The sequence below is a fragment of the Trachurus trachurus genome (genome assembly GCF_905171665.1).
Source record: "Trachurus trachurus genome assembly, chromosome: 24".
Taxonomy (NCBI): Eukaryota; Metazoa; Chordata; class Actinopteri; order Carangiformes; family Carangidae; genus Trachurus; species Trachurus trachurus.
In genome coordinates, this window is record NC_139910.1 from 13,009,447 (window position 1) to 13,033,520 (window position 24,074).

At 40.5% G+C, this 24,074-nt stretch overlaps 2 protein-coding genes across 2 annotated transcripts; one reads left to right on the forward strand and one right to left on the reverse strand.

Annotated features, from left to right (window-relative positions):
- Positions 1 to 583: 583 nt before the first annotated feature.
- LOC311007447 (macoilin-1) lies at positions 584 to 11,780 on the forward strand (the record flags this gene model as incomplete). The annotated part of the gene is made up of 11 exons (XM_084000638.1): positions 584 to 660; positions 2,262 to 2,403; positions 2,506 to 2,632; positions 3,281 to 3,404; positions 3,761 to 3,948; positions 4,806 to 5,286; positions 5,390 to 5,548; positions 7,356 to 7,526; positions 9,441 to 9,567; positions 10,313 to 10,487; positions 11,590 to 11,780. 11 exons carry the CDS (start codon positions 584 to 586, stop codon positions 11,778 to 11,780), a joined length of 1,962 nt encoding a protein of 653 aa, XP_083856764.1.
- Positions 11,781 to 15,050: 3,270 nt separating this feature from the next.
- Positions 15,051 to 23,822, reverse strand: nrbp1 (nuclear receptor binding protein 1). Its single transcript, XM_084001058.1, has 18 exons — positions 23,193 to 23,822; positions 22,347 to 22,621; positions 22,106 to 22,228; positions 21,031 to 21,132; positions 20,835 to 20,924; positions 20,675 to 20,715; positions 20,318 to 20,412; positions 19,769 to 19,852; positions 19,613 to 19,671; positions 19,239 to 19,337; positions 19,009 to 19,141; positions 18,679 to 18,769; positions 18,425 to 18,475; positions 18,010 to 18,145; positions 17,502 to 17,555; positions 17,341 to 17,404; positions 16,738 to 16,793; positions 15,051 to 16,632 (listed from the first exon to the last, which is right to left on the reverse strand). Exons 2-18 carry the CDS (start codon positions 22,578 to 22,580, stop codon positions 16,537 to 16,539), a joined length of 1,608 nt encoding a protein of 535 aa, XP_083857184.1. The 5' UTR covers positions 22,581 to 22,621; positions 23,193 to 23,822; the 3' UTR covers positions 15,051 to 16,536.
- Positions 23,823 to 24,074: the final 252 nt, after the last annotated feature.

Below are 24,074 nucleotides of genomic sequence, written 5' to 3' on the forward strand. Positions count from 1 at the left end.
TGTTTTACCTTCCTTCACTGTGCCTATACTGTATCTATAAATGTGTTCACACTATGGATTGATTAATACATCAGACTGAGTGCAGTGACTTTCATGTTTCATGTAGGCTATTTCATGTAAATAGAAGCTATAAAAAACATGTTTATATATCTATATCTATATGTCTTGCCCTCCTTTACTGTGTATCTATAAATGTGTTGACACTATGGACTGATTAATACATCAGGCTGAGTGCAGTGTCCACTCCTCAGTGTTGATCTGCTCCCCTCCTGCGATGGCAACTTGTAGGTACATGAATTTCCACTGCGCATGCGCACAGCCTGTATTTGTTCCCAGACATCATCATCATCGTCGTCATCATCATCATCATCATCACAGGTTGAGCTGAGCATCTTCTCCCACAAAGAGACATCATCTCCCTCTCTGTTTCTCTGCCTCTCTCTCCTTTCTTTTCTTTCCTTTTCCCTCCTCGCCCTCTGTTTCCTCTCCTCTCCTCTCCTCTCTCCTCTCCTCTCCTCTCCTCCGCCGACAGGACGGAGGAGGCAGCAGCAGCAGCTCCAGCTCCAGCAGCAGCAGCCGTAAGATGAAGAAACGCTATGTGGACGCGAGCAGGCTACGGAAGATGAAAAAACTGAGGATCACGGAGAGGCTGTCTGAGAGGTATAGAGCCGCCGGAGGAGGGATGGAGGGATGGAGGCTGCTTTTGTTGTGGTCTTTGTGTGCGGATGTTCACCACCTGTCTGTTTTTCTCTCTGTCTGTCTCGGTCTGTCTGTCCTCCGTCTCTCATGAAGCGGTCCGGGGCTTCTCGGTTCGGCTGAGTGCAGGAGGAGCTGTCGGTGTCGGTGTCGGTGCCGACTTGTAGTTGCATTGTTTACAGACAGAGAAATAAGCAGCTGTGTGCAACTTACCACCGGCCTGCTTCCCCTCCACTCACCGCATCCACAGATTAACACATTTAATACGTGTTGTGTTCAATGCCCCGGACTGTAGCCTAGGCTATTTTACCCTGAAGCGACCAATTTTTTTTTTTTTTGTTACTCTTTATTGCATAATTTGAACGCGTCTAGACAGAGTCCAAGAAAAAAAAGACTTCTAGGAGAAAGAAACCACTTGTTTTAATGATGCATTGTTTCACATAAAACAGATCGAGACAATGGAAAATTAAATGTGCGCTATTAATTTGGAAAATAAATGTAAACACATCTTATTTTGAAGGATGGTTTTGCTTGAATTTGCAGGTAAAAAAACAACAACATCGCTCCTTTTGTTGTGAAATAGCTTGAGCTACTGTAAACAGTAGATTATTAATTACATTATAAGGCTAATTAACTTGTTTTAAAAAATATATATATATTATTATTATAAGAAATGCAAGATGCTGTTTCCCTTATTTTCATCCCCCTTTGTTTAGATATGAATTGTTTTTTTGTTTTCGTTTTTTGTTGTGTTTTCAAAATTCAAAATAGTTTAGTTGAGGACAATTTTCACAATTTGCTCTTTAAAATAACAGTGAAAGTCAAAATATGTTCATGCATTCCTCTTATAAGGCAAATTTAAACTCATAAACAGGTATTTACGATGCTCTTTGTCCCATCTTGTTCTCCTATAAATAGGCTACTTGCACCAATTATTAGAATAATGAAATGAAATGAAATAATTTGCATATTTGTGATAAAGACTTACAAAAATACAACCCTCATCTATCAGTATCAGTATTGTTTTAAAAGAGAGAGAGAGAGAGAAAGAGACTGGAGCAGGGATGTGTCATAGCAGGATGCTGTGGTGCTCCCTCTCTCCTCCAGATGAAATATTGCCATGGTTACCAAACAAAGAAGGGGCGATGTGATAGCAGCCTATGGACGAGCAGAACAAAGGAGGAAACCGCAGCTCCTGTTTGGCTCGTGATCGCTCTAATAGAACGAATGAAGGAACATTCATTGTTCTTTACTGCCTCTGTTTAAAAGATGCAGACGGTCAATTAGGGCCCAGCGCTTTGTGTCTGATGTGTATTTTATTATCTTATACATATATATGTTTGTATGTGTGTGTGTGTGTGTGTGTGTGTGTGTGTGTGTGTGTGTGTGTGTGTGTGTGTGTGTGTGTGTGTGTGTGTTTAGTGCTCTGGCTTTAGTGCAGCTGCATGTTATGTCTTTGTTTACAGGAATCAGGGGCTGAATACACATTTAAATAGGCTACACAGATATTTGACGTTTAATGGTCTTTTTTGGGGGGTGGTGGTAATTTCTCTTTGTGTTTCCAGTGCGTACACCTTCCTGAAGTTCATGATGATGTGGACGCTGGTGTTACTGGCCGACTTCGTCCTCGAGTTCAGACTGGAGTACCTGTGGCCGTGCTGGCTCTTCTTCGGGAGTGTGTACACCACTTTCCACTGCCACGGGCTGGTGAGGACAAAACACTGTGAAGATGATGATGATCATTTTACATACTGACTCCAGTGCATTTAACTCACAATGATGTTTTTTTTTTTTTTTTTGTCTTTGCAGGTTATTTGTATTGTTTTTGTTTGTGCTGCCTTCACTCTCGATATCTTTTGTTTGATTTTCGTTCCTTTGCACTGGCTGTTCTTTGTGGCCAGCACCTATGTGTTATTCAATTACATATGGCACACAGGTGAGTAGAGTATGAGGATCACATGGTTTTGGTTTTATTTCCACCACACATACACAACAGAACATACTGTATAGTGGCATCATGCAAAAGTTTGGGCACCATGCACTGGTCAAAATTTCTGTTAATGTTAAACAGTGAAGCAAGTGGAAGATTAAATGATCTCCAAAAGGCAGAAAGTTACAGATGACACATTCCCTTCACATATTAAACTATATACTGTATATTTCTTTCTTTCTTTGGAAACTATCACAGTGTGTAAAATAGTAAATATCTTGTCTGATACCTTGGTCAAAGTTATCTGAGAGCTCAAGTCTCCTGGGTTTCCCATTCTTCTGCAGGATGCTGCTTTGTTTCCCTTTTTTCACTCTAAAACTGTAGAAAACCAAAATAATACATGGATATTGCTTAAAATATCGTTAAATAGTGTTTCATGTTTAACTTTATGCCTTTTGGAGATCATTTAATCTTCCATTTGCTTAACTGTTCACATTAGGGGTGCCCAAACTTTTGCATGATGCCAACGAATACAACTCTGTACCACTCGTAAGAATGAAGTTTTTGTTGCATTATAAAAATGTAATTGAACTAGGAATGATTTTATCTGAATAAATATCACAGTAGACTCATTTTTTCATGTTTCTCTTGCAGAGAAGGGCATGTGTATATCGACGGTGTCCCTGTGGATCCTCCTCGTGTACACAGAGGCTTCACTTCGACTCAAAGACCTTAAAACCTCTCATGCCAACCTCTCTCATCTTTTTGCTGCACACTGGTAAAGTGGATTTGCTTTAAAAAGAAAAAATCCAACTTCTCTGAATTAATCATTCTTGCAGGGAAATTGATTAAACTGTCATAAAAAAGAAATTGTATTAATCTTTTAAATATCCCCTGTGTGATATCATGGCCTATCATCAGCCTTCGCCGTCTTTGTGCGCCATAGATTACAAGAGTAAATTCACTTTAAAGCTCCCTGCTAAAGACCAATCCAGTATGATTTGAAAGATTTAAAATATGCATACATTTATTAATAGAGTAACCATTAAAAATAGAAATCTATCAGCCAACATGTTTGTGTCTTTATTAAGTGGCATTCACGCTCTTTTTCCCTCCGTCTGTGTTCTCCTTCAGTATTGGATACCCTGTGGTTTATTTGGGGTTCGACGCCACCTGCTACTTCACCAACATCTTTAAGCTGCGCATACAGAAAGCTGTGCAGAGTGAGAACGACTTCCACATGCACCTCCTGCAGCACTCGCTCCCTCCGGGTCTGCAGGTTTTCCCCAAGACGAGCACAGATGGCGGCGGCAGCGGCAGCAGTGAGTCTGTTGCATCTGCATCATCTGTTCCTTTACACCTCGGCTACCATTCCCACTGCTTCTCCTCACCAACGACCGTGGCAATTTCTCAGTGGCGCCTCGAGGGAATTTCTTTAAATTTGGCACAAATGTTCACTCAGACTCACAGATGAACTCGGTAGAATTTGATGGTTAAAGGTCAAAGGTCAAGAGAGGGGTGTGACGTCAAACTCCCAGCCAGTGAATTAGAATTAGCAGAATTATTGTGTTTTCAGCCAAAAAATGTGGCTTTTTTAAGTAAATTAAATTAAATTAGTGCTAATTATGATGAAATACACTTCAAATTCTACTTTGAGTCTGGACATAGTTGTGTGTAACCTACTGGACTGGTTTGCAAAGGTGAACAACAACCACAGAGTTGTTATTCTAGTCTTGCTTGTTCACAGTTTTTTTTTCTTGGCCACACCTCCTCTGTCAAAAACTGTGTCCAATGTTGTGACACCAGAGGTTTGAGTTTCAGTAGGTGGCGCTCTGCTCTTTTGTTTGTGTTATCAATGCTCAGAGTAACTCTGCAGTCCTGTCCTGTTTGTTCCACATGGACAGTGGTGATAACTGAGTACAAACTGGGTGATGACACAATAATGTTGATATGGAAGTTCATCTTACTTTAAGGCATCAATGGCTTCCTCTAGACTACAGCATTAAATGTAGGTAAACTGCAAAGGAAATCATGTTTTTCAGCCTAATTTGATGCACATATTCAAATCCCAGGTGCAGAATTCAGTTTAGACTTTTTAAGAGAAATTCATTTTTGCATTGTAAGGACACTAACACATAAACAAAAGCACAGTAAGACCTTATCTTTGTTTTTTTTGCAGACTCAAAGTGGAAGACGAAGCCTGAGTCGAGTCAGTATCAGTGTCAGAACGGTTCTGTCGTGACCCACGACGAGGCCCACACTGTGGATTGCCTCCAGATCTGCAGCGAAGAGAGAGCGACAGAGAAGGCAACGCAGGAGGTGAAGCCGGCGGAGTCAAACCGACGACCGCCGTCGTCCAAACACAGCGTCAGCGAGTCCAGAGATTTGCTCCACAGCGGGGCAGGAGGACCAGAATCCTCCACCGCCCCGGATAATCTACCTCAAGAGGAGCAGGGCAGCAAAGCCTCCGCGCGGGCGGCTAAAAGCTCCTCGCCCAAAGCTCGCAGGGGAAGCACAAACACTCCTTCGCCACCTGCAGCGAGGACGGAGAACAGTGTTAAGAAGCAGAGATCCAGCTCCAAAACGGTCAGCCCCAACCGGGACGCGGCCGACAAGAGCGCCACAGCGGCTCAGAATCACCACACTGAGCAGATGAGCAAGTGAGTCACAAATAATAATTCACTTCAGCTGAGTTGGATGTTGACACAGGAGCCCAAAAAAAAAGAAAAAGAAAAATCTCCTCTTTTCTGTTGTGAACGTCAGGCTGGAGCAGGAGCTGAGGAGGCTGAAGAGCGAGCTGCAGGCGAGCAGGCAGAGCGAGCAGGAGCTGAGGAGTCACGTCTGCAACCTGACCAACAGCGAGAGGAGCCTGAGACCAGAGGTTTCCCTGCTCAGACAGTCCAACATGCTGCTGCAGAGCAAGTGAGTTGATCCTTCTGTGGGCTCTTCAACAAGATGCACTGGTCTCCAAATAAAAAACTAAAACGTGGAGTGTGTGCAGGTAAACATACGCCAAAGCCAAACCAAATCCAAATCCAAAGCCAAAGCCAGAGCAGTACACATGCAGACAGCATTTTGCACTGAGCACCATCACACGAGGGCATTTTCGTATGGAAGTTTTCATCCCTGGTTCTAAAACTACATGAATCTTACTGAAATGAAATATATGAAATATGAAATAAGATCTGATAATATTCGGTTATAATATAATATATTAGTTTACTGTGATGATCGTGGATTCCAGTTCTGATCATGTTATTCTGAAGTCTTGAACAAATGATTAAAGAGACACCGAGCAGTTTGCTTTTGGTTATAAAAGAGTCTCATATGAATGTGGATGAATCTACGTTACCTACACCTGTTAATGGGCCCATTTTCGATCAATATATCATTTTGTCTTTATCGTTATTTTGATATTATTATTTAGTGGTCGACTCGCCCAGCATTTCCTAGTTTTGGTTTCCCAGACGCTGCCTAGCGGATCGCTAGTTGGCATCGTTTATGGTCGGAACTATGACGGTATCTGATCGTCTTCGAACCTCAAGTTTCGTTCTTGATTAATTAAAACATTCTTGGCAAATGTTTTCGCTTTCATCCATCTTGCGCCAGTCCAAGAATTTCACCGTGCGCACGGAGGCTCATGGGAAATGTCGTGTGAAAACACTTTGCTTTCCGAAACTCCTCGTAGTCCCTTTAAACTGAATATGCTAATGTCATAGTTATCCCAATATTAATAACACCCACTCTCTCTCCAGCTTTCCTTGACAGCAGTATTTTTTTTTAGTTTGACTAGTGAATACAAGACTTTATTTTCTTGTGTTAAGACTTTGGTAAGAATCTGGAGCTGATACGAATCAAAGGGGAGTGACAATATGATATATATTGATACTATAAAGCAAGATGATGCATTGCAAAGTCTCATTGTATAAAGAACACGCAGTCTTGTGTGTGCAAACATGCAGTTTAATTTTATGCATTCAGATCCCTGCTTTTGTATTTTACAGCTCCTCCATCATAGTAAACACGTTTTGTGCAATTTGAACAGATGAATTTATAACTGCATCACTCACTGGAGAAACTCCAAAGTGCATACAGGGAGATAAACGTTAGGAAATTGAATCTGTGAACAGTCAGTGTTATAAATATGATACATGGTTTGCTGCAACATCCAACATGACACTGTTTTTCAGTCTGAACACAAACATCCGTCACACACACCAACTATTAATAAAATATCAATACGGCGCTTCAAAGACTCGATACAGTATCGTCTCCTAAGATATTACCATATTTTAGTGTATTCTCTTACACACTCACTCACACACAATCTGAAAGCATACATTTCACTCGTTTACACAGTTTCATGAAGCAAAACAAAAAGACTACGCTGATAGAAACAGACCTAATTATTCAGTTCATCCAATTCCAAACGAACTCTGACGACACATTTACTAGATCAAAGCCACATCCACCACCCAGAGGCTTTAAATCTTTTTAAGACAGTTTGGATCAGCGCCACCACCACCTCTGATAAGACATGCTCCAGTTTTTACAGCAAGGTGCTCTCCAGTGATTCAGCAACTACAAGGCTGATGATGAGAAACATATTTTGCTTCTACGTGCTGAAGTCTATCTGGTTTGGTGCAGTTGACCCACTTAAGTTTCCATGTTTCAATCTGGTAATTTTATTTTATTTAAAGTGAGGTTCATGTTTTTTTTTTCCCTCCAGGATCCTGTGCTTGACTAAAACCAAGCAGCGGGACAAGCAGACCAGTGTGATGCTGGAGAAGAAGACCAGAGCAGAGACGGAGGCCAGACTCTCTGCTGAGAAGCAGCTGGCCGAACTTCAGGCTCAGAAACTGGAGGAGGCGGCCAGCGCGGCGCGGAGCCTGAGCAACAGGTAAATCACACACCTTCACCTTCCCCGACGCTGAACGGGCTCAGTGCATGAGCAGTAAAACTGGATCTGCAATTCGCTTGCTTGCTACTGAGTATAATTAAAGGGATAGTTCAACATTTTGGCAAATTGGCCCATTACCATAATCGCTATAGTCATAGCAGTAGGTTTGTTACCTTTATTTGTCGGTGCAAGCTGTTTTTAGAACGGCGGAGCGGAGCTGCTAGCTGCTCAGAGCTACGCTACGGAGGCTAATGGGATTTATTGGTTTCCCTCATGAAATACACAATCCAACAACTCCAAAACGCTCTGGTGGACAAGTTGTGACCTGCACATTCACCACGCTATGAGATAATAACAGAGCGTTACGAGACGGAGTTGTTTTCGAGGTAAATACAGAGACTGCTTGCAGAAAAACTGTCCCTGAAGGCAACTTGCATCAGCGGTTTTGCATGAATTTACCTCTAAAACAACTCCGTCTCGTAACGTTCCATTATTATCTCATAGCGTGGTGAATGTGCAGGTCACAACTTGTCCACCAGAGCGTTTTCAAGTTGTTGGATTGTGTATTCGATGAGTTTGATGAGGGAAACATGAGCCTCCGTAGCGTAGCTCTGAGCAGCTCGTGGCTCTGCTCCGCCGCTCTAAAAATAGCTTGCACCGACAACTAAAGGTAACAAACCTACTGCTATGACTATAGGGATTATGGCAATGGGCTAATTTGCCAAAATGTTGAACTATCCCTTTAAACTCTGCTGTGAGCGTACGGCCTCAATGATGCTCATTTTGCTTTCTTGCCAAGAGTTGGAGTTGGAAATCGGCGCCACATTGATGACGTCTGTGTGTGGGATATGAAGCTACAGCTGGTTGGTTTATCGTAGCTTAGCTTAGCTTCGCATAACGACTGGAAACAGGAGGAAACTGTCTGCCTGGTTTCCTCCAGAGACGCTTTGGTTGGAGACAAACAAGATGGTAATTTGTGTGAGCTGTAGAGATGCTGGTGGCTCCAGGCCAGCTGTGAATAAGAGTCAGCTTCACTGGCATTAAAACAGGTACAATGAAATAGCTAATGTTTGGCTTCTCTCCTGGATAGAAAAAAAATAGAAAGATAACGACTCAAATATAGAATTTAGAAATAAAAACCAAACCAGTATTATTATACAATAGAATAAAAGAGTAAAAGAGCTTGTGTATAAAACGCTACATTAATTTCTGCTAAACTGCAGCTTCATATCAAACCTACAGATGTGCGTGTGTGTGTGGTGTCCATCTTCTTATCCAGCTCTCAGACAAAAAAGCCAAAAAACATATTTTCAGTATTTCCTCCTTATATTTTCTGTAGATATTGCTTTATAACCATCTTCACACTCAAATATCTTACCAAGAATATTTGTCTTATTTCTAGTCAAAACAATCTTATTATACTTAAAATAAGACTCATCGCATAAAAAGTAGCTTGTTTTTAGACACTTTTTTTTTTACTTCTTTGAAGCATTTTTTCACTTGAAATAAGTAGAAGAATCTGATAGTGGAGCAAGTTTTTCTTCCTTATTACAAGCACAAAAAATAACCTGCTTTCACTGGCAGATTTTCCTACTTATTTCAAGTGAAAATGTGCTTGAAACAAGTGAAAATTGTCTAAAAACACGTTAATTTTTAGTGGAAAGAGATTAGTTTTGACTAGAAATGAGACATTTTGACAAGAAATAAGACAAATATTCTTGGAAAGATTTTGAGTTTTTGCAGTGCACTTCCTGTGTAGAGTAAAAACAATGAGGTCAATGTAAAAAAACAAAAAAAAACAACAACCTGCAAATGAAATGCCATGTTTCTTTCTGTGTGATCTGGTCTTCATTTCAAGTGAAACCTCGTCTCTCACTGCTCCAAACTCTGATTTTCTTCCGTCTCCTACACCAGGCAGGAACACTCTGAAACCCAAATGTTAAGGAAAAGGGTTAAAGATCTAGAGACAGAGTACAAACAACTACAGCTGGAGTGTCAAGTGAAAGAGAGTCGGGTGGTAGATCTAGAGAGTGATGTTGAGGTATCTTTTTCCTCTGTTTGGGAATGAACTTTTAAGTGTCTGTGATTCTCAAGTGGTCTCAAGTCTTCAGTTTGGTCATGTAGTCATGTGGTAGTTTTGCTGTGTGACTCGTTGTTTTTGACTTTTTTTATGTGTGTAATTCTTTTGTGTTTGTAAAATATTAGAAAGTCAATAGTTTTAATGTGAGAAATTATTATTTTTTCTTTTTTTTTTTACTTTTATTTTGGCCTGCAGTCAACATGTTGCACTTTGTCATCACATCGGTGTTGCTGTTGGTTATTGTTGTCTGACATCAGGTGTGTGTGTGTTGTTGTAACTGTGTGGTTTAATTTTAGTGGCATATTCCTCATGAAGCATGATATAATGATATAAAAGTGTCTGAGCCCAGGACACGCTCCTCAAAATATGAGTAAAAGTTAATTAAGTTCATGTCTAACACAGAAAGAATCATCCCTCAGAGTATTTCTCTCATTACTTGCAGCTTTTGTGGGTCATCGTCATTGTGTGAATAGTGTTTTTGTCTGTGTCTACGTTGGTTCCCTGAGTGAAAACTGAAAAATAAATTTCCAAAATAGTTCAAGTCACAAATTGGGGAAAGAAAATGACCAGAATTTGAAAATAAAACTGCACCAAACACTCAGGAAACCAAGGCGCTGGCGCTGCTGTAGCTGGTCACTGCAGGAGGAGTTAGTTAGTTAGTTTCACACTCGGTCTCACTGTGGATGTGTTTTTTTTTTGGACTCAGGCTCTGGGGAAGTACCGCTGCGTGGAGAAAGAGACGGACATGCTGCTGTCCACTCTGTCGGCCATGCAGGAGAAGGCTCAGCACCTGGAGTACAACCTGAGCGCAGAGACTCGCATCAAGCTGGACCTGTTCTCCGCTCTGGGAGACGCCCGCCGGCAGCTGGAGATCGCTCAAGGTTCACACACACACACTTGTTTTGTCTAAACGTGAAAATCAGTTTGCACACGAGTAAGGTTGTTCATCCTGTTTGGTTAATCTGAAAATAGTATCACATGATCGGAGTTAGATGGGAAACTGGCTCCAAAAGCACCACCTAGTGGACTTAAAGTGCTTCACATGTTGGCTCCACTCCTCATTGATCAATTCATACAAGTGTTTCTTCAACTGTTCAACTAGAGTGGTTTCCTGTAATGATCCTGTAATGATTTATTTTAAAAAGAGAAGCAAGGTCCAGAGTGTTAAGGAAGTTTTCTAACATGTGATGAAGGTGCTCTTTGGTTGGGGACACAAAGTTAGTTTAGTTTAGTTTTAGTTTAGTTTAATTTAGTTTATTTATTTGCACCATAAAAAATAAGGACAATTACAAAAATAGAAATGAAACAAGCATAGTAAGTACGGGAGAGGTAAAAAAGAAAATGCAAACATTCAAAAATAAAGTTACAGAGAGAAAGAGAAGAAAAATCCAAGGCACTCCGACAAAAAATAAAAAGCCTTTATTGCAACGACTATTTAATTAAGAAACATTTCAAAACAGACTTGTGCATGTAAAAAGTGGAGCTGGGATACAACCCACACGTAGCGGCACAAACTGCCTTCTTCACACACAGGATCCCCTTAAAGTAGGTCAGTCAATCACACACACACCTGACTGAGCAGGTAGGCAATGAGCTCACAGGTAAGAAGTACCAGACCTCACCTGTAGATGGCTCTTCAAAAATGATATAGAAAAGCAAATACATACAATATGTGACAAGATATGCACAAAATTGGAAAAAAAAACAAGGCAATAATGGTAAATAAATATACAACACCTTGACCTTGATTACAGGGAACGTTATAACTGGGTTGTATCCCAGCTCCACTTTCTACATGGACAAGTCTGTTTTTAAATGTTTCATAAGCAAACAGCCATCGCAATAAACAGCTTTTCATATTTTGGAGGAGTGCCATGGATTTTTCTCCTTTTCTCAACCACAGTTATTTGTTTGCTTATTTAATATGCCATATGATATATTTTTTATTTGCTGCAAGTTCAATAGGTTTTTACTTCCCTGCAGATAAAGTGATGAAGCAGGACCGGGAGATCAGTGAGATGAAGCAGAAGATCGCGGAGGTGATGGCCGTCAGCCCCGGCGTGTCCTACATGGCGCCTCGGCCCCCGGTGCCGCAGTATCTCACCAAGCTGCTCAACTCGGAGCGCTACATGCTGAATCCACGAGCGCTGATGTACCAGTGTCTGAAGAAGTGAGAGGACGGACGGACGGACGGACAGCAGCTCGATCCTCGCGGCCTCCTCACAAACACAGGAGGGACAAGCGGGTTGGTTGTATGGATTTTTTTTATTACAGAGCTAAACAACACCACAGATCTTCTCTTCTACTTGGAGCCATGAGAGGAACCAGGACGAGCCTCCACGGGTTGAATGTCTTCAGCTGCACTGATGGTGCTATCCTGAAATTATTCTGTGTATTATATATATTTTCACGTTTCCTTCCACATCGAAGGTCGAAGAGTTTCAATCCAAAATTTAAAAAAAAAACAAACCCAAATGTAAACGTTTGTCCAAAAATCTGGACCCAGTCAATCTGCCTCTCTCCTTTAGGACCTGAAATCATCTCAAAATTATGAATGAAACTATAAAATTACTAAATATGAATTAGTCATATACTGATGTCACAGGATTTATGGTTATTAAAGTTCAGATATTGCAAATGAATAAATCTCAGTCCCCACTAAAGGGCCTACTCCAGCTTTAAAAGAAAGTAAAATTAACCATTCAATATAATTTAAGGCTTATTCTAAGTATTGTTATTATAATACAAAGATGCCAGAATAAGAAATATAATCATCTTTGTTTTAATTATCATTGCAGAATGATCTCAATCTGCAGTGATAGTGGTGAAATATTCCAAAAAAAGGTAAAATTTCAGCGTATTTCTTTGACTCAAATGATTTTCAGTGCTTATTAGAAGAGAAATATCTAAAATGTTTTTTATAAATGTCATGATATAAAGAGTACAGGCGTCACTAATGACACAAACGGAGGCTCTGTCCTATTAAAATGTCTCACTAAGCCATGACGGAGTGACAGCAAACCAGCATGTTCACCACCAGGACCCTGAAACTGGAGCAGCTGAATAGAAAATAGAAACAGTCATTATTAATTACACGTCTGCTTTTCCTCCAGTGACATGTCAGAGGGTCTCCTATGTGGAAAAAAAAGGCTTATTGATAAAAATATTCTGAAGTATTTTTAAAATTCAAGCTGCAAAGGTCAGATGTGAAAACTGTGAATCACATATCTCAACACATATATAATTATAGAGAAATGGAAAATGATGATAATTAATTATGTCCTAGCTGTATGGACTTGAATGAATTAAGAATAATTAAAAAAAAATACTGTAGTCGAATCTCTGCATATAAAAGCATAAAATCTAATAATTATATAATATGACAACATTTGCATACGTCGGTGTCGATGTCGTCGTCGTCGTCGGTTCCTGTAAATAGAGGATTAGGATTTGTTGAAATGTGCTGAAATTAATTAATTATTAAAAATCTAAAATGATACAGATTTTTGGAATGAGACCCTTCAGAGTTGGGAATATTTCTATTAAATATTGGTATGAAATATGTAGATGTGTAACTGGAAGTCGCCTGAGGACAAATAAAGAGAGGTGCGTGACTCATGTGGAGGAGATGCATTGATTATCTGTACTCGTTTCCACTGACAACAACATTTTAACGCTCGGCGGCTCTCTCATTCACAAATGGGGAAACTAATGAGTGTGAAAAAGTGGTTTAACTTTAAAAGTGGAGTTGTGAATAACGAGGGATAGTGTTGGCCAAAACATGGTTAATGAATTTAATTACTGTGCCTATATACATTACTTTCAAACTGGGAAGTAAAAACACAAATTTAATGTGAAAGAGTAATGTGTTTGAATTGAAGTGCTATGTACTGTTTTTGTAGTTTGTTTCTTCTTTTTCTTCTCTTTTTTTTTACTCAATGTACAGAATTGAAAACACCCACGTCACTGAAAAACACTCATGAACTGGATGTCACCATTTTGGTAGCTTTTTATTTAGAGTGTGTTTCTAGGGCGTTTTATATGAAAAGTATTTTTTAAGTCTCGCTGTACTTTTATTATTATGATTATGACTATTATTATTATTATTATTATACTGCTGTAATTTTGTACGGCAATGTGTTTGTCAGCATGAAACGTGTTTTATTCAACTGGTATTGGAGCACACATTGTGACTTAAAGTATGTACATGGATTTTACTTGTACAAGGGCTACTACAGTTTCTTAAAATTTTGAACAAATTGTTAATTCAGAATTCAGTGATGCTCTGAGATAGATAGAGATCACGCTCCTGATACACCAGGATGGGCTTTTGTATAAATGATTTAAATAAGTGAATTTTGTTCCATTTGTGTGTCTGTGTGTTCGTTATTTAATCTAGAAGAGAATTAATATGGGACTCGGGTCCAATCTGAAGTCAGAGCTACACCAAAATGTACGTTTTCAAATGAGGAACATGCTTTATAGGATTTCTTTTTCCTTTTTTTAGTGGGAATGGTCTTTTTTTTCTGGAAAAATGGCCAGGAAATGATGAAACAGTGAAGTTGACCTTTGACCTTTTGGATATAAAAATTTCCCCACTGCCATCATTAGAAACAATAATGGATTCTTACATTATGTCCAAAAATGTGTTTTGTGAGGTGATAAAATTTGGTTAAATAAGTCAAAAAAATGTAATTCATAATTATGTTAATGTCAAAATATTCAAATTTAAAGGTAACTTATCTTAAAACAATTATTTTTAATAATTTTTTTAAATTTAGCAATTGAAGTGTATTTAGTCAAATTTTATTAAAAAATTGACATAAAATTCACTTTATTTTCCAAGTTTATTTCATCCAGTAAATAAGATTAACCTCAGTTTTATTGTTTGATGTTTTCAAGTCAGTTTAATTTAAATTGAATGTGATTCAACCCCAATTTCATTGAGTAAAATCAATTTATATATAATTACTTAAATATTTAAACTATTACTTGTTTTTTTCACAAATACTTAAGAGTTTATTTATTGCACCAGTTTTATTTCAGCCTTTGTTCAAAAGACAATGAGCACGATGGTACAGTAAATGCTGTGTGATGTCACCTGGATCTCAGTCACAGAGACAAAGTTTAAAAACACAAGATGAGACCAAACGACGACATGAAGTGCTGATAGTGTAGTTTTTTATTTCAGGAGGTGAAAAAAGGGGGTAAATGCGTAGCAGAAACAGAGCACAGTGTCCAGCATACAGTGTACAAGATGGTTACAAGCATGCCAGGCGGTTCCACACTTGTATCTACAGACCCTATAACAGAAAAGTAGTCACAGCATAGAGAAGGCAAGACTTCAGATTATCGACTAAAAAAAAAAAAAAATTTCAAATGACGCCATTTCCCAATTATTTAACTTCCTGTTCCTGTTGGTGTGAAGGCGCCGGAGGCCTTAGGACATTTCCAACAGGATGTAAAAGTGTACAGTAGTGCAAACTAGCAGAGAGATCCTCAAACATTTAACAGATAAGATTGGTCAGAGGCAAAAAAAACTGAATTTTAAGTGGCGAGAACACTTTTTTTTATAGCTACGGTGTCACACAGGAAGCCTCAGCCACATAGGAAGGGTAACTAATGTTTCAGAGAGAGACGAAATCTAAATGTTGACGGGCCTGAGCTGACAAAACTCTCCCCCGTGTGATGAATTATTTTAAATCTATCACCATCGACTTAGAAGAAAAGGATCTGAAACAACTCCAGAAGCGGCGTGTGTCGCATGCATCAGTTTCCATAGACATAGAAAAGCAATACATGCACTCACCAAGCCTGTTGACAAACACCCGTCGCACCCATGTGTTCAAATGCCCAGAGCATCTTCACACGGAAACCTAAACCAACCTCTAAAGTTGCCAGCTAAAGACGACTTGTTGACCGAAGCCCTAATCGATAAGTGCTGCAGATGGGCTCTAACTTGAAAAACAGAAGCTATAGCGATATAGTTGGACCACGGTTGACACCCCTTTATCACAGAAAGTAACAGCATGGTTTGAAGAAGGAGGAGGAGGAGGAGAAAGAGAGCAAGTAAAAGCTTACATTCAAACAACCACCGGCCTTTTAGTGCTGGAAGTGAAGTACAGTAAACACTCAAGAAAAGATACACAAATAAATAAGTTTGATTTTTAATAATTCTTCGGTAGCTCTTCAGATTGTGTTGCGAGTTGACTGCACGTTTCATGACTTTTAAGTTGATAATAATAATTACAGAAATTTTGATGTGACGCCGCATCTGCTGCTGCTGCTGTGCTACGACGAGCGACCGATGCGTTCGACCAGAGTCTCCAGAAACCGATACAAGGTAGGAAGATGCCTCACTCACTGCTCAAGAGAAAGTTTCAAAGGAACAGACAACCAGACTTAAACCTTACAACACCATAATACATACACTTCGGTATGCGGGGACAAAGATTTTTTCTTTTTTGTTTTTCATACAGACAACTATCAAACAATTTTACGTAAAAATGTTTAAAATACACTTTTTTAATACTGACTTAAGGAAAATACTGCTGTCATCCAGTTTTATTCTGCTTACCTCTAACATTTTATCTCAACTCAGACCTGAAAGAAATAAGCCAACAAAGTGGAAACACGTGTATTTTCCTTTAAGTTGCAACTAGGGTTTCCTCTTTTAAAAGAGAAGCAGATGGCTGTATTGGGTGGGAAGGAAAAAAAAAAAAAAAAAAAAAAAAAGATAGAAAGCCAACGACCACTTAGTGGCAGCTTTTTCCCACCAGAAGATACAAGGACAGGCTGCAGGATCTGCAATCAGACCAAGGCTTCCTCCCCTGTCCTCGCAAAGCTTTCCTGCAACTCAGAGGTGAAGCAAAAAGCTAGTCCTGCTGACGAGGACGAGGAGGGATGAAAGAAGGCCTGGGGAGTCCTCTGCTACGAGGACACGGTCACCGGATTGAGAGATCCGTTCCGGCTGTAGAACTTGGTGAAGGCCTCTTCAAGAACAGATGCAAGTCGCGGCTGGTCACCCTGAAACATACGGACACGGCAGGGTCAACAAATAAATAAAAGGATCCTCTACTGGTAAACCTTTATGTTAGCATGTAGTGGTGATGAACTCTAAACTCTACCGACCTCACTGATGAACCCCAGCTGAACGAGCTCCACAGCCAGCTCCTGCACGTTCTCATCTGGGCAGAAATACAAATCTGTCACAACACTGACCCACGGTGGATGAGGAGGCGTTAGGAGGAAACATCTATTGGTTTTATCACAACAATATCATGCTAATAACGTGTCTTTGAAAAGAAGGTTTTACACACGAATGATGAAAATGCACAGAGCTTAACGTTTTAATTAGCAGCTTCCCATATTGTGTATATGATCTACCAGTGTCCACATAGATAACATGGTCCGGAAAGGTCCAGAAAGCAAACAGGTGATGTGATACACAACGTCTACACAATACAAGGTGGTTGCAATTTGTATTGAAACAGCAGAAGATTGTAGATTCATGAGTTAAAGTATTTTTAAATACATGTTCTCAGGCCTTGAGGAAACACGTGCACACGCGTGAGAAAAAAATTCATGTAAACAAGACATTGTGGTTTCCTCCACAGTCTATAAATAACACTGTATCGTCTAATAGAAACAGTGACACGAAACTGCAAATGTGTGCATGTGCCGATATAAAAACAAGTCCTGTTCATTGACAATAAGAGAGAGAAAGAAACTCACTTGGTAACAGATCACAGCTCAAGTGCCTGTTCAGTTTGTCCTCAAGTTTCAACAGTAAGGTCAGCTGGAAGGAGAAGAAAAGAAAAACATCACACACTGTCACTGACAAGATCGAATACTTAAAGATCGTCAGTCCTCACACAGACACGTTTAAGACTTACATGATGCTTAGCGCCCTCGTCCACAGGCTCAATATTACACTGCATCTGAAGGACCTGGGGAAACAAAGCAGAGGTGCCGTGTCTTAGTGTTTGGCAGATCCAGCAGCTGAATACAGAAGGCTTTCAATTAAGAGTTAAATGCAAATCCTAAAATCCAATCAGTGTGCTTAGTTTGAGGAATGTTTTTTGGGGGCTTTATTCTTCATGCAGAGCTCAACAAGGAGAAACTGTTCGGGGTTGATGCAGTTTTTCCACATTCAGAATTTCTAATCTGTTCCTAATCTCCCTTTTTAATCTCATCTTCTTTTCTTTATTTCCTGGATTTAAATGAAGATAAAATAAAAAAAACAGACAGATTTTCAAACATCTGATCTAGTGAATCTGATAATGAAGTTTTTTCACTTCACTCAAAAAAGAGAATAATAAAACTAAATAAATCAAGTGTTTAATAAGATTTGCTGCATTTTCATTTAAACACCTCCATCAGTGATTCAGATTCAGTTCGTACCTTCCTGGTCTCGAGCTCTGCGGGTTCAGGAGTCGGGGTTTTGACCGACGGGGGCACGATGGGCGACTTCACCGTCTCCTGCTGAGGCTGCTGTGGACACGGTACCCCGAACGCAGTCAGAGGATAGATCCCATTCCTGAGTCACCAAAGACAAGGGATCAGTACAGATTAGTTTCCTGGACACTGGAAGGTATTCTTTAAAACTATAGATTCACTGAACATAAATGTATATTAGATGTTTACAATACAACAGTTCACGTCACTGACTAGTCTGCACGTGTTTATCTTTGTCAATGCAACAGTTTCCCCACTTTTATGCTCAGACAAGTTCACAAAGTCATTTGACCTGAATCTCAAAATCACAAAAGACAAATCTGTTTCTGAGCTCAGTTTATTCCCATGGTTGTTTTCTTACCTTACGTCCTCCAGAAACTTGTCCAGTTCAAGGGCAGGGAACTGAGAGAGTCTGAAGCACAAGACAAACTGTCACTAATACTGAACATTTAGGCAGGAAATTCAAAATAAACAGCTGGGTGACGTGTACAAATGTTCATATTACTCCTATAAAAGCTGGAACATTAGTTAAACCTGCACTATATATGTGCTTTTTCTTTAAAAATCAAATTTCATCTGGTGATTAACATACAGCAGCATGATGCTCCGACTTACTTCATCTGAACTCCGTCCTTGACCTCAACTATCACCAAGTTAGGATCCATGTTCTTTGTCATTTCCTCTAAAGCATTTTCAGGAATCATATCTACAGGTAAACAGACAACACTTCAGTTAGACGACAAACTTATTCTCATTTTCCAAACACACTTACAGATTATTTTTGTGACAGCGCATCGTGTGTTTTGGGGTTTCATGACACACAGCTTGTAAATTGTGAATGTGTTCAATGAGATTTGAAGCTAAGTTCCAGTAAGGGCTGCATTGTTTCATTTGTCAATCCAATTTTCATTATGATAAAGTGTGTGTGTGTGTGTGTTCACTCACGCTGGTGGCTGACGATGCAGTGAGCGGCCAGCAGCTTAAGTAAGGGCACCTCAAACAAGGCCTGGTGAAACAACAGCTCCTTCGCTGTGGGTCTCTTACTGGGATCTACCTCCAGACACTTCTGGATAAATTCCTGAAATGGTGCGAGAGGAAAAAACAAGAAAAGAGGTTGTGGATCTGTGTCTTAAACGGCAACACAAGCTTGAAACAGTCGTCGTTCCTCCACTCACCCGTTGCAACGGGTCCTCTAAGGACTGAATGGCACTGTTTATGGCTTCTTGGGACACATAAGACGAATCTCCATTACTCTGGATTTCCAACACAGCCATCTGAGGAGGAGGTGAAATGTGTAGAATAGATTAGGACTGATTCACTAATACAGACGCAAAGGTTACACCAGTAGCAGTGACACACAAAAACTTATGTGTCATCCTAAAACACACAAAAAAAGAATTTCTACAATTCATTTCTTACATAACAGAGGTAAGTGTCCTTTTGATTTCTATCGGTGTCACTCATTTCTGCGTTAACAACAGCATGAACTATGTCTACAGAGGAGGTGATGGCACTTTTGTGTCATGTCAGTATGTGAGGAGCCTCTCACCTCTAAGGCGCACATTCCAAAGGAATAGATATCCACGGCTGTGGTAACATTGGCAACAGCTGGGGGCAGATACACACAGACACTTATCAGTATCACACAAACACCAACACCCACACAGCTGTATCTGAGGTAAAATGACACATGGCAGCAGCTTACCCCCATATTCTGGAGCAAAAAAGTGAAGGCTCTTCTGCTCTTCCCGACAGGTTTTCACATGGTTGTTAATGGTGTCCGGGGCAACTAAAAGCAGCAGGACAAAAGACTTAATAACTGTGAAGGATCTAATACTGCTCATATTAATAATAATAATAATAATTAAAAAAAGAAAATGACTGATGAAGGACATATGTTGAAAGTGTAAAATGAGCTGGTGCCGAACAAAAAACAGTTGCCTGAAGGACTGAAATCTTTTTGGCGTATCATTCATATGAAAGAAAAATGACAATATACATTTGTTTTTAAAAGGGGGGGTGTATGGTGAATGACTCATTTAATCCTTTGGGTAACAGAGCTGTATCTCCCTGTGGGTTACAGGTTTCTTTTTCCCCATACCACACTGGATAGAGATAACAGGTGTTATTTTGTGTGATGAGATGTAGGCGGTGCCGTTTATTCCTGAATGTTTATCTAATGAAAGATTCATTGAAATACATGTTCAGATTCTCTGATAAAACCTTCATGATGTGATTGATCTCTGTCGTTTACCTGAACCGATCTTGATGAGGCCATTGTGCTGAATGAAGATGGTGTCACAGGTCAGGTTGCCGTGGATGATGGGAGGTTCACAGGAGTGCAGGTAACTGGAGATCAGAGATGGAGGTAATGTGGTTTCAAAAAAAAAAGGTCACAAACCACAGCAGCTGCTGTTTATGTATGTTTGCTATGTTCACATTTTTTTAAACATGATTCCTAAACCTGGATGCAGCTCTGTGACACAGCTGATCGTCTGAATTTGCAGTAAAAACCCCTTTCTGGGACCATTGTTGGAGTAAAACCTTCTACCAGGATTTCTTCATAAAAGCTAAGTAGCTTATAAAAATGAAGCCTTTTGTTAAGACTGACCTGAGAGCAGACAGTATCTGTGTGCACCAGCGCTTCCAGGCCTGTCAGGAAAGAAATGTGTTACCAGAAGTGAAAGTTGATGCAAAATAGATGAACCAAAAAAGAATAAGAAAACGAGCTTGTCAGCATCATTGTAAAACAAACTGCAGAGCTTACACACCTTCTCATTCATGGTCTTGTGGTTCTTCTTTGTCTTTTTCAAGAACTGTTTCAGACTTCCTGAAGACATGTATTCAGTGATGAAAATGACCTGCAGACATAATAAAAAAAGAGCAATAGAAAAGAAGATGAACACAGAAGGTCTTTGTACTCTTCTTTACATGACTGGATGAATAGGAGGAGGATGATGATCCTACCCTCACTCTGTTCTCTTTAACGTCCGTCCAGTATTTGTGAAACTTCACGATGTTCAAGTGCTCCAGCTGGATCAAATTATCAAACACTGCTTTGACCTTTTCCTGTAGAAGAAAAAAAAAGAGGAAGTTGCTCAGGCATTCATATCACATTATCACTTTTGCAACATATGACTATTAATAAAAACGGATGCAGCGACTGCTACGCCTGCCTTTGTGCTGTCAAACTTGATCAAACTTTAATTAAGTTAAAACAATCCAACACAAATGAGCTCATTGTGTTTGAACGACTTGTTAAGGTGAAAATGTGCATCCATTAATAGCATTTCTACAGACTAACAGCCATTTATTGATAAGGAAGTACATGTTTAAAAACTGCAAAACAGTCAGTGAATAAATAGTCTATGAGTTAGTCTAGCTACTACAGGACAGACAGAGTTACATGTAGTTACTCAGGGTTTTTTTTATATTTGACATTGGGCAGAGAGCTAATAATGACATACAATGATGTCCCCCTGTCTATCTTTACAGTTGGGTAGGAACCAGCAGTAATCACTGGATTACTGGGGCTCTAGTGCCATATATCTTGTATGCAATAAAAAACATATGACATCTTCAACTCAAGCATTCTTGACAGTAAAACAACTAAAAACAACTCCTGACTGAAGCAAAACCATCGCGTTAAATGCCTGAAATGCCAAAACATGTGCGCAACCTTAAGCCTTGAATACCACCAGTCTGGTCATTTCTCAAATTTGTTTTTTTTTGCAACGACACAGTCACAGTTTGTACTGTACTTTGCCTCTCTTGCTGGCAGCAACAAGTCCAACCACTTGCCTAAGGAGCTTAAAACCAAAGGGGGGAAATGAAAACAAGTAGGCTTTCACATTGTTAGCAAGATCACGGCAAACAAAAGCAAACCTATCGCACAAGAAAACAACACTTAACTCCATGTTGAGACATTTAATTCCTGATGGACATAAACACTCGCCTCTTTCCATCCTGACATCATCCTCATAATATCGCAGCAGTGGCTTCACACACATCGTATCTACGTCAGCTCCAACTCTGTACCCACCTCTTGTAGTTTGAAATTCTTCCTTTCTGAGAACATGACCTCATTCCACACCACCTCCACTCCCTCCTCGGTGTCCATGGCCAAGTAAGCATTATCAATCCCAGGGACGTTGCGCTGATTCACCTTGGGGACGGGTGGGGGGGAAAAAGACAACAAAATAAAGCATCAGCTGTAATATACCTGCGCCCCTGATGAAGATAAACCTGACTCCTCTCTGCTGTGCTGATATATCATCTTCTACCTCTTCTCTGCGCTTCTGCCAACGTCCACACGGGCTTTCCTCCAAAATCTCTGACTCATCCTCGCTCTCCTCTTCCTCATCCTCCGTGGCAGCGGTGGCTGCAGGCTGGGTCACCATGGACACAGGGGGGGACACCGACGACACTCCTCCTCCTCCTTGACCCGTGGTGGGTCCAGACTCTGGCTTCCCCTCCTGGCCGGCGTCCGGGGCCTGTTTGCTCTCTCCCTCAGACATCCTTCCCCTCTCTCTCTCGGGTTGTCAGGCCCAGCAGCCTGCTGCATGATTCATAAACACACAGCAGCATCATCAGTATCACAGCCCACACACACACACACACACACACACACACACACACACACACTCACCTGTTCACTGCTGATTAATAACACACAAAACGTGGCTAATTGGATCATATTTTACAACTAGCTTTGACAACAATTGCATGCACTCAGTATGACTGTGTCTGGCTGGTGAAGGAGAGGAGGAGTACAGAAAAGAATAGAATAGAAATACTATATTCTCTAGCAGAAATTTGTCTTTAGCTCGCATTAAAACGCATTCATAAAAAAAGAAAACATCTCATAACATCAGCAGCAACTTGCATTACAAGTTTACGTAATAAATCAGTCACAATAGCAGCCACATGAAAAAGTACCAAGTCAAGTATGAAATCCAGTATAAATATTATGCATTGTGTAGTAGTGGTTTGATTTAGTTAAATGTAGCAGGCCGGCTTTTGCAGGAAGAAAAAAAGAAGTTAGCTGAATTAGCTCTCAGCAGGAAAGGCCAATATGTAAACCATGTCACATAACATGAGTAAGAAAAGTAGCATATTATTGATCTTACGTGTTAAAGACAGGAGATGTGACGATGCCAGCTCCAGTTTAACAGACTTCCGCCCGATCCCAGGAGGTTATTTAATATTTATATATGATCAATTATCTCCCCTTTTCGGCCGTGAATCTTGTCGGTTTCTCAGCAGCAGCAGCAGCTAGCTAGCTCCGGGATGCTAGCTGCTAGCTCCTTGGCTACCGACCGTTACCAACGGCGGAAACCACCAGCGGCGGCGGCGGCGACCGTTTACCGACCAACGTTTACCGACGTGACTCACTTCAGCCTCAGTTTCTCCTCAGATTATAACTAGATAACTAACCAACAAGCTGGTTTTCGCCGTCAGGTAGCAATGTTTTTCTGTTTTTGGGGGGTAGCAGCCCACCGCCCCTCGCTGCTGCTGCTGCTGCTGCTTCTCAAGACTCCGGCGGCTCCGTTAACGTGAGTGAACTCCACAAAATAGCGACATCCTAAAAAAACTATAACACGGTCGATAGCATCATAATCCGGTAACTCTCACACTCGACCGAGGACAAGAACAGACCGGGGGAAACGACAGAAACACGGTGCCGGTAGGTTTGTATCCTGCGGACAGCGCACGGCTGGCTGAGGCTGACTGACTTGGGACTAGCTAGGTTAACATGTAGCCACATATGATGGCGATTGGCGACAACTTACAGATGCACACTGCTCTCAGGCAGAGCCCAGGCCGGTTGCCAGACAAGCTCTGTCCCATCCCCCTTCTGCCATCACACTACTCCCATTAAAGGGATAGTTCAACATTTTTGGCAAATTCGCATATTTGCCATAATCCCTATAGTTATGAAGTAGGTTCATTACTTTTAAAGCAGAAGTAAGCGACCCGGTCGTTTTGGCTAACTTCTCGTCAGCAGATGG

Excerpts from the sequence above, each read along its gene's own strand:
- nrbp1 (XM_084001058.1), bottom strand. The coding sequence starts at position 22,580 with ATGTCTGAGGGAGAGAGCAAACAGGCCCCGGACGCCGGCCAGGAGGGG. Across the intron at positions 22,229-22,346 it reads GGCAGAAGCGCAGAGAAGAG|GTGAATCAGCGCAACGTCCC; the intron begins GTAGAAGATGAT and ends CCCGTCCCCAAG. Across the intron at positions 17,405-17,501 it reads ACGAGGGCGCTAAGCATCAT|CTGACCTTACTGTTGAAACT; the intron begins GTAAGTCTTAAA and ends TTCTCCTTCCAG.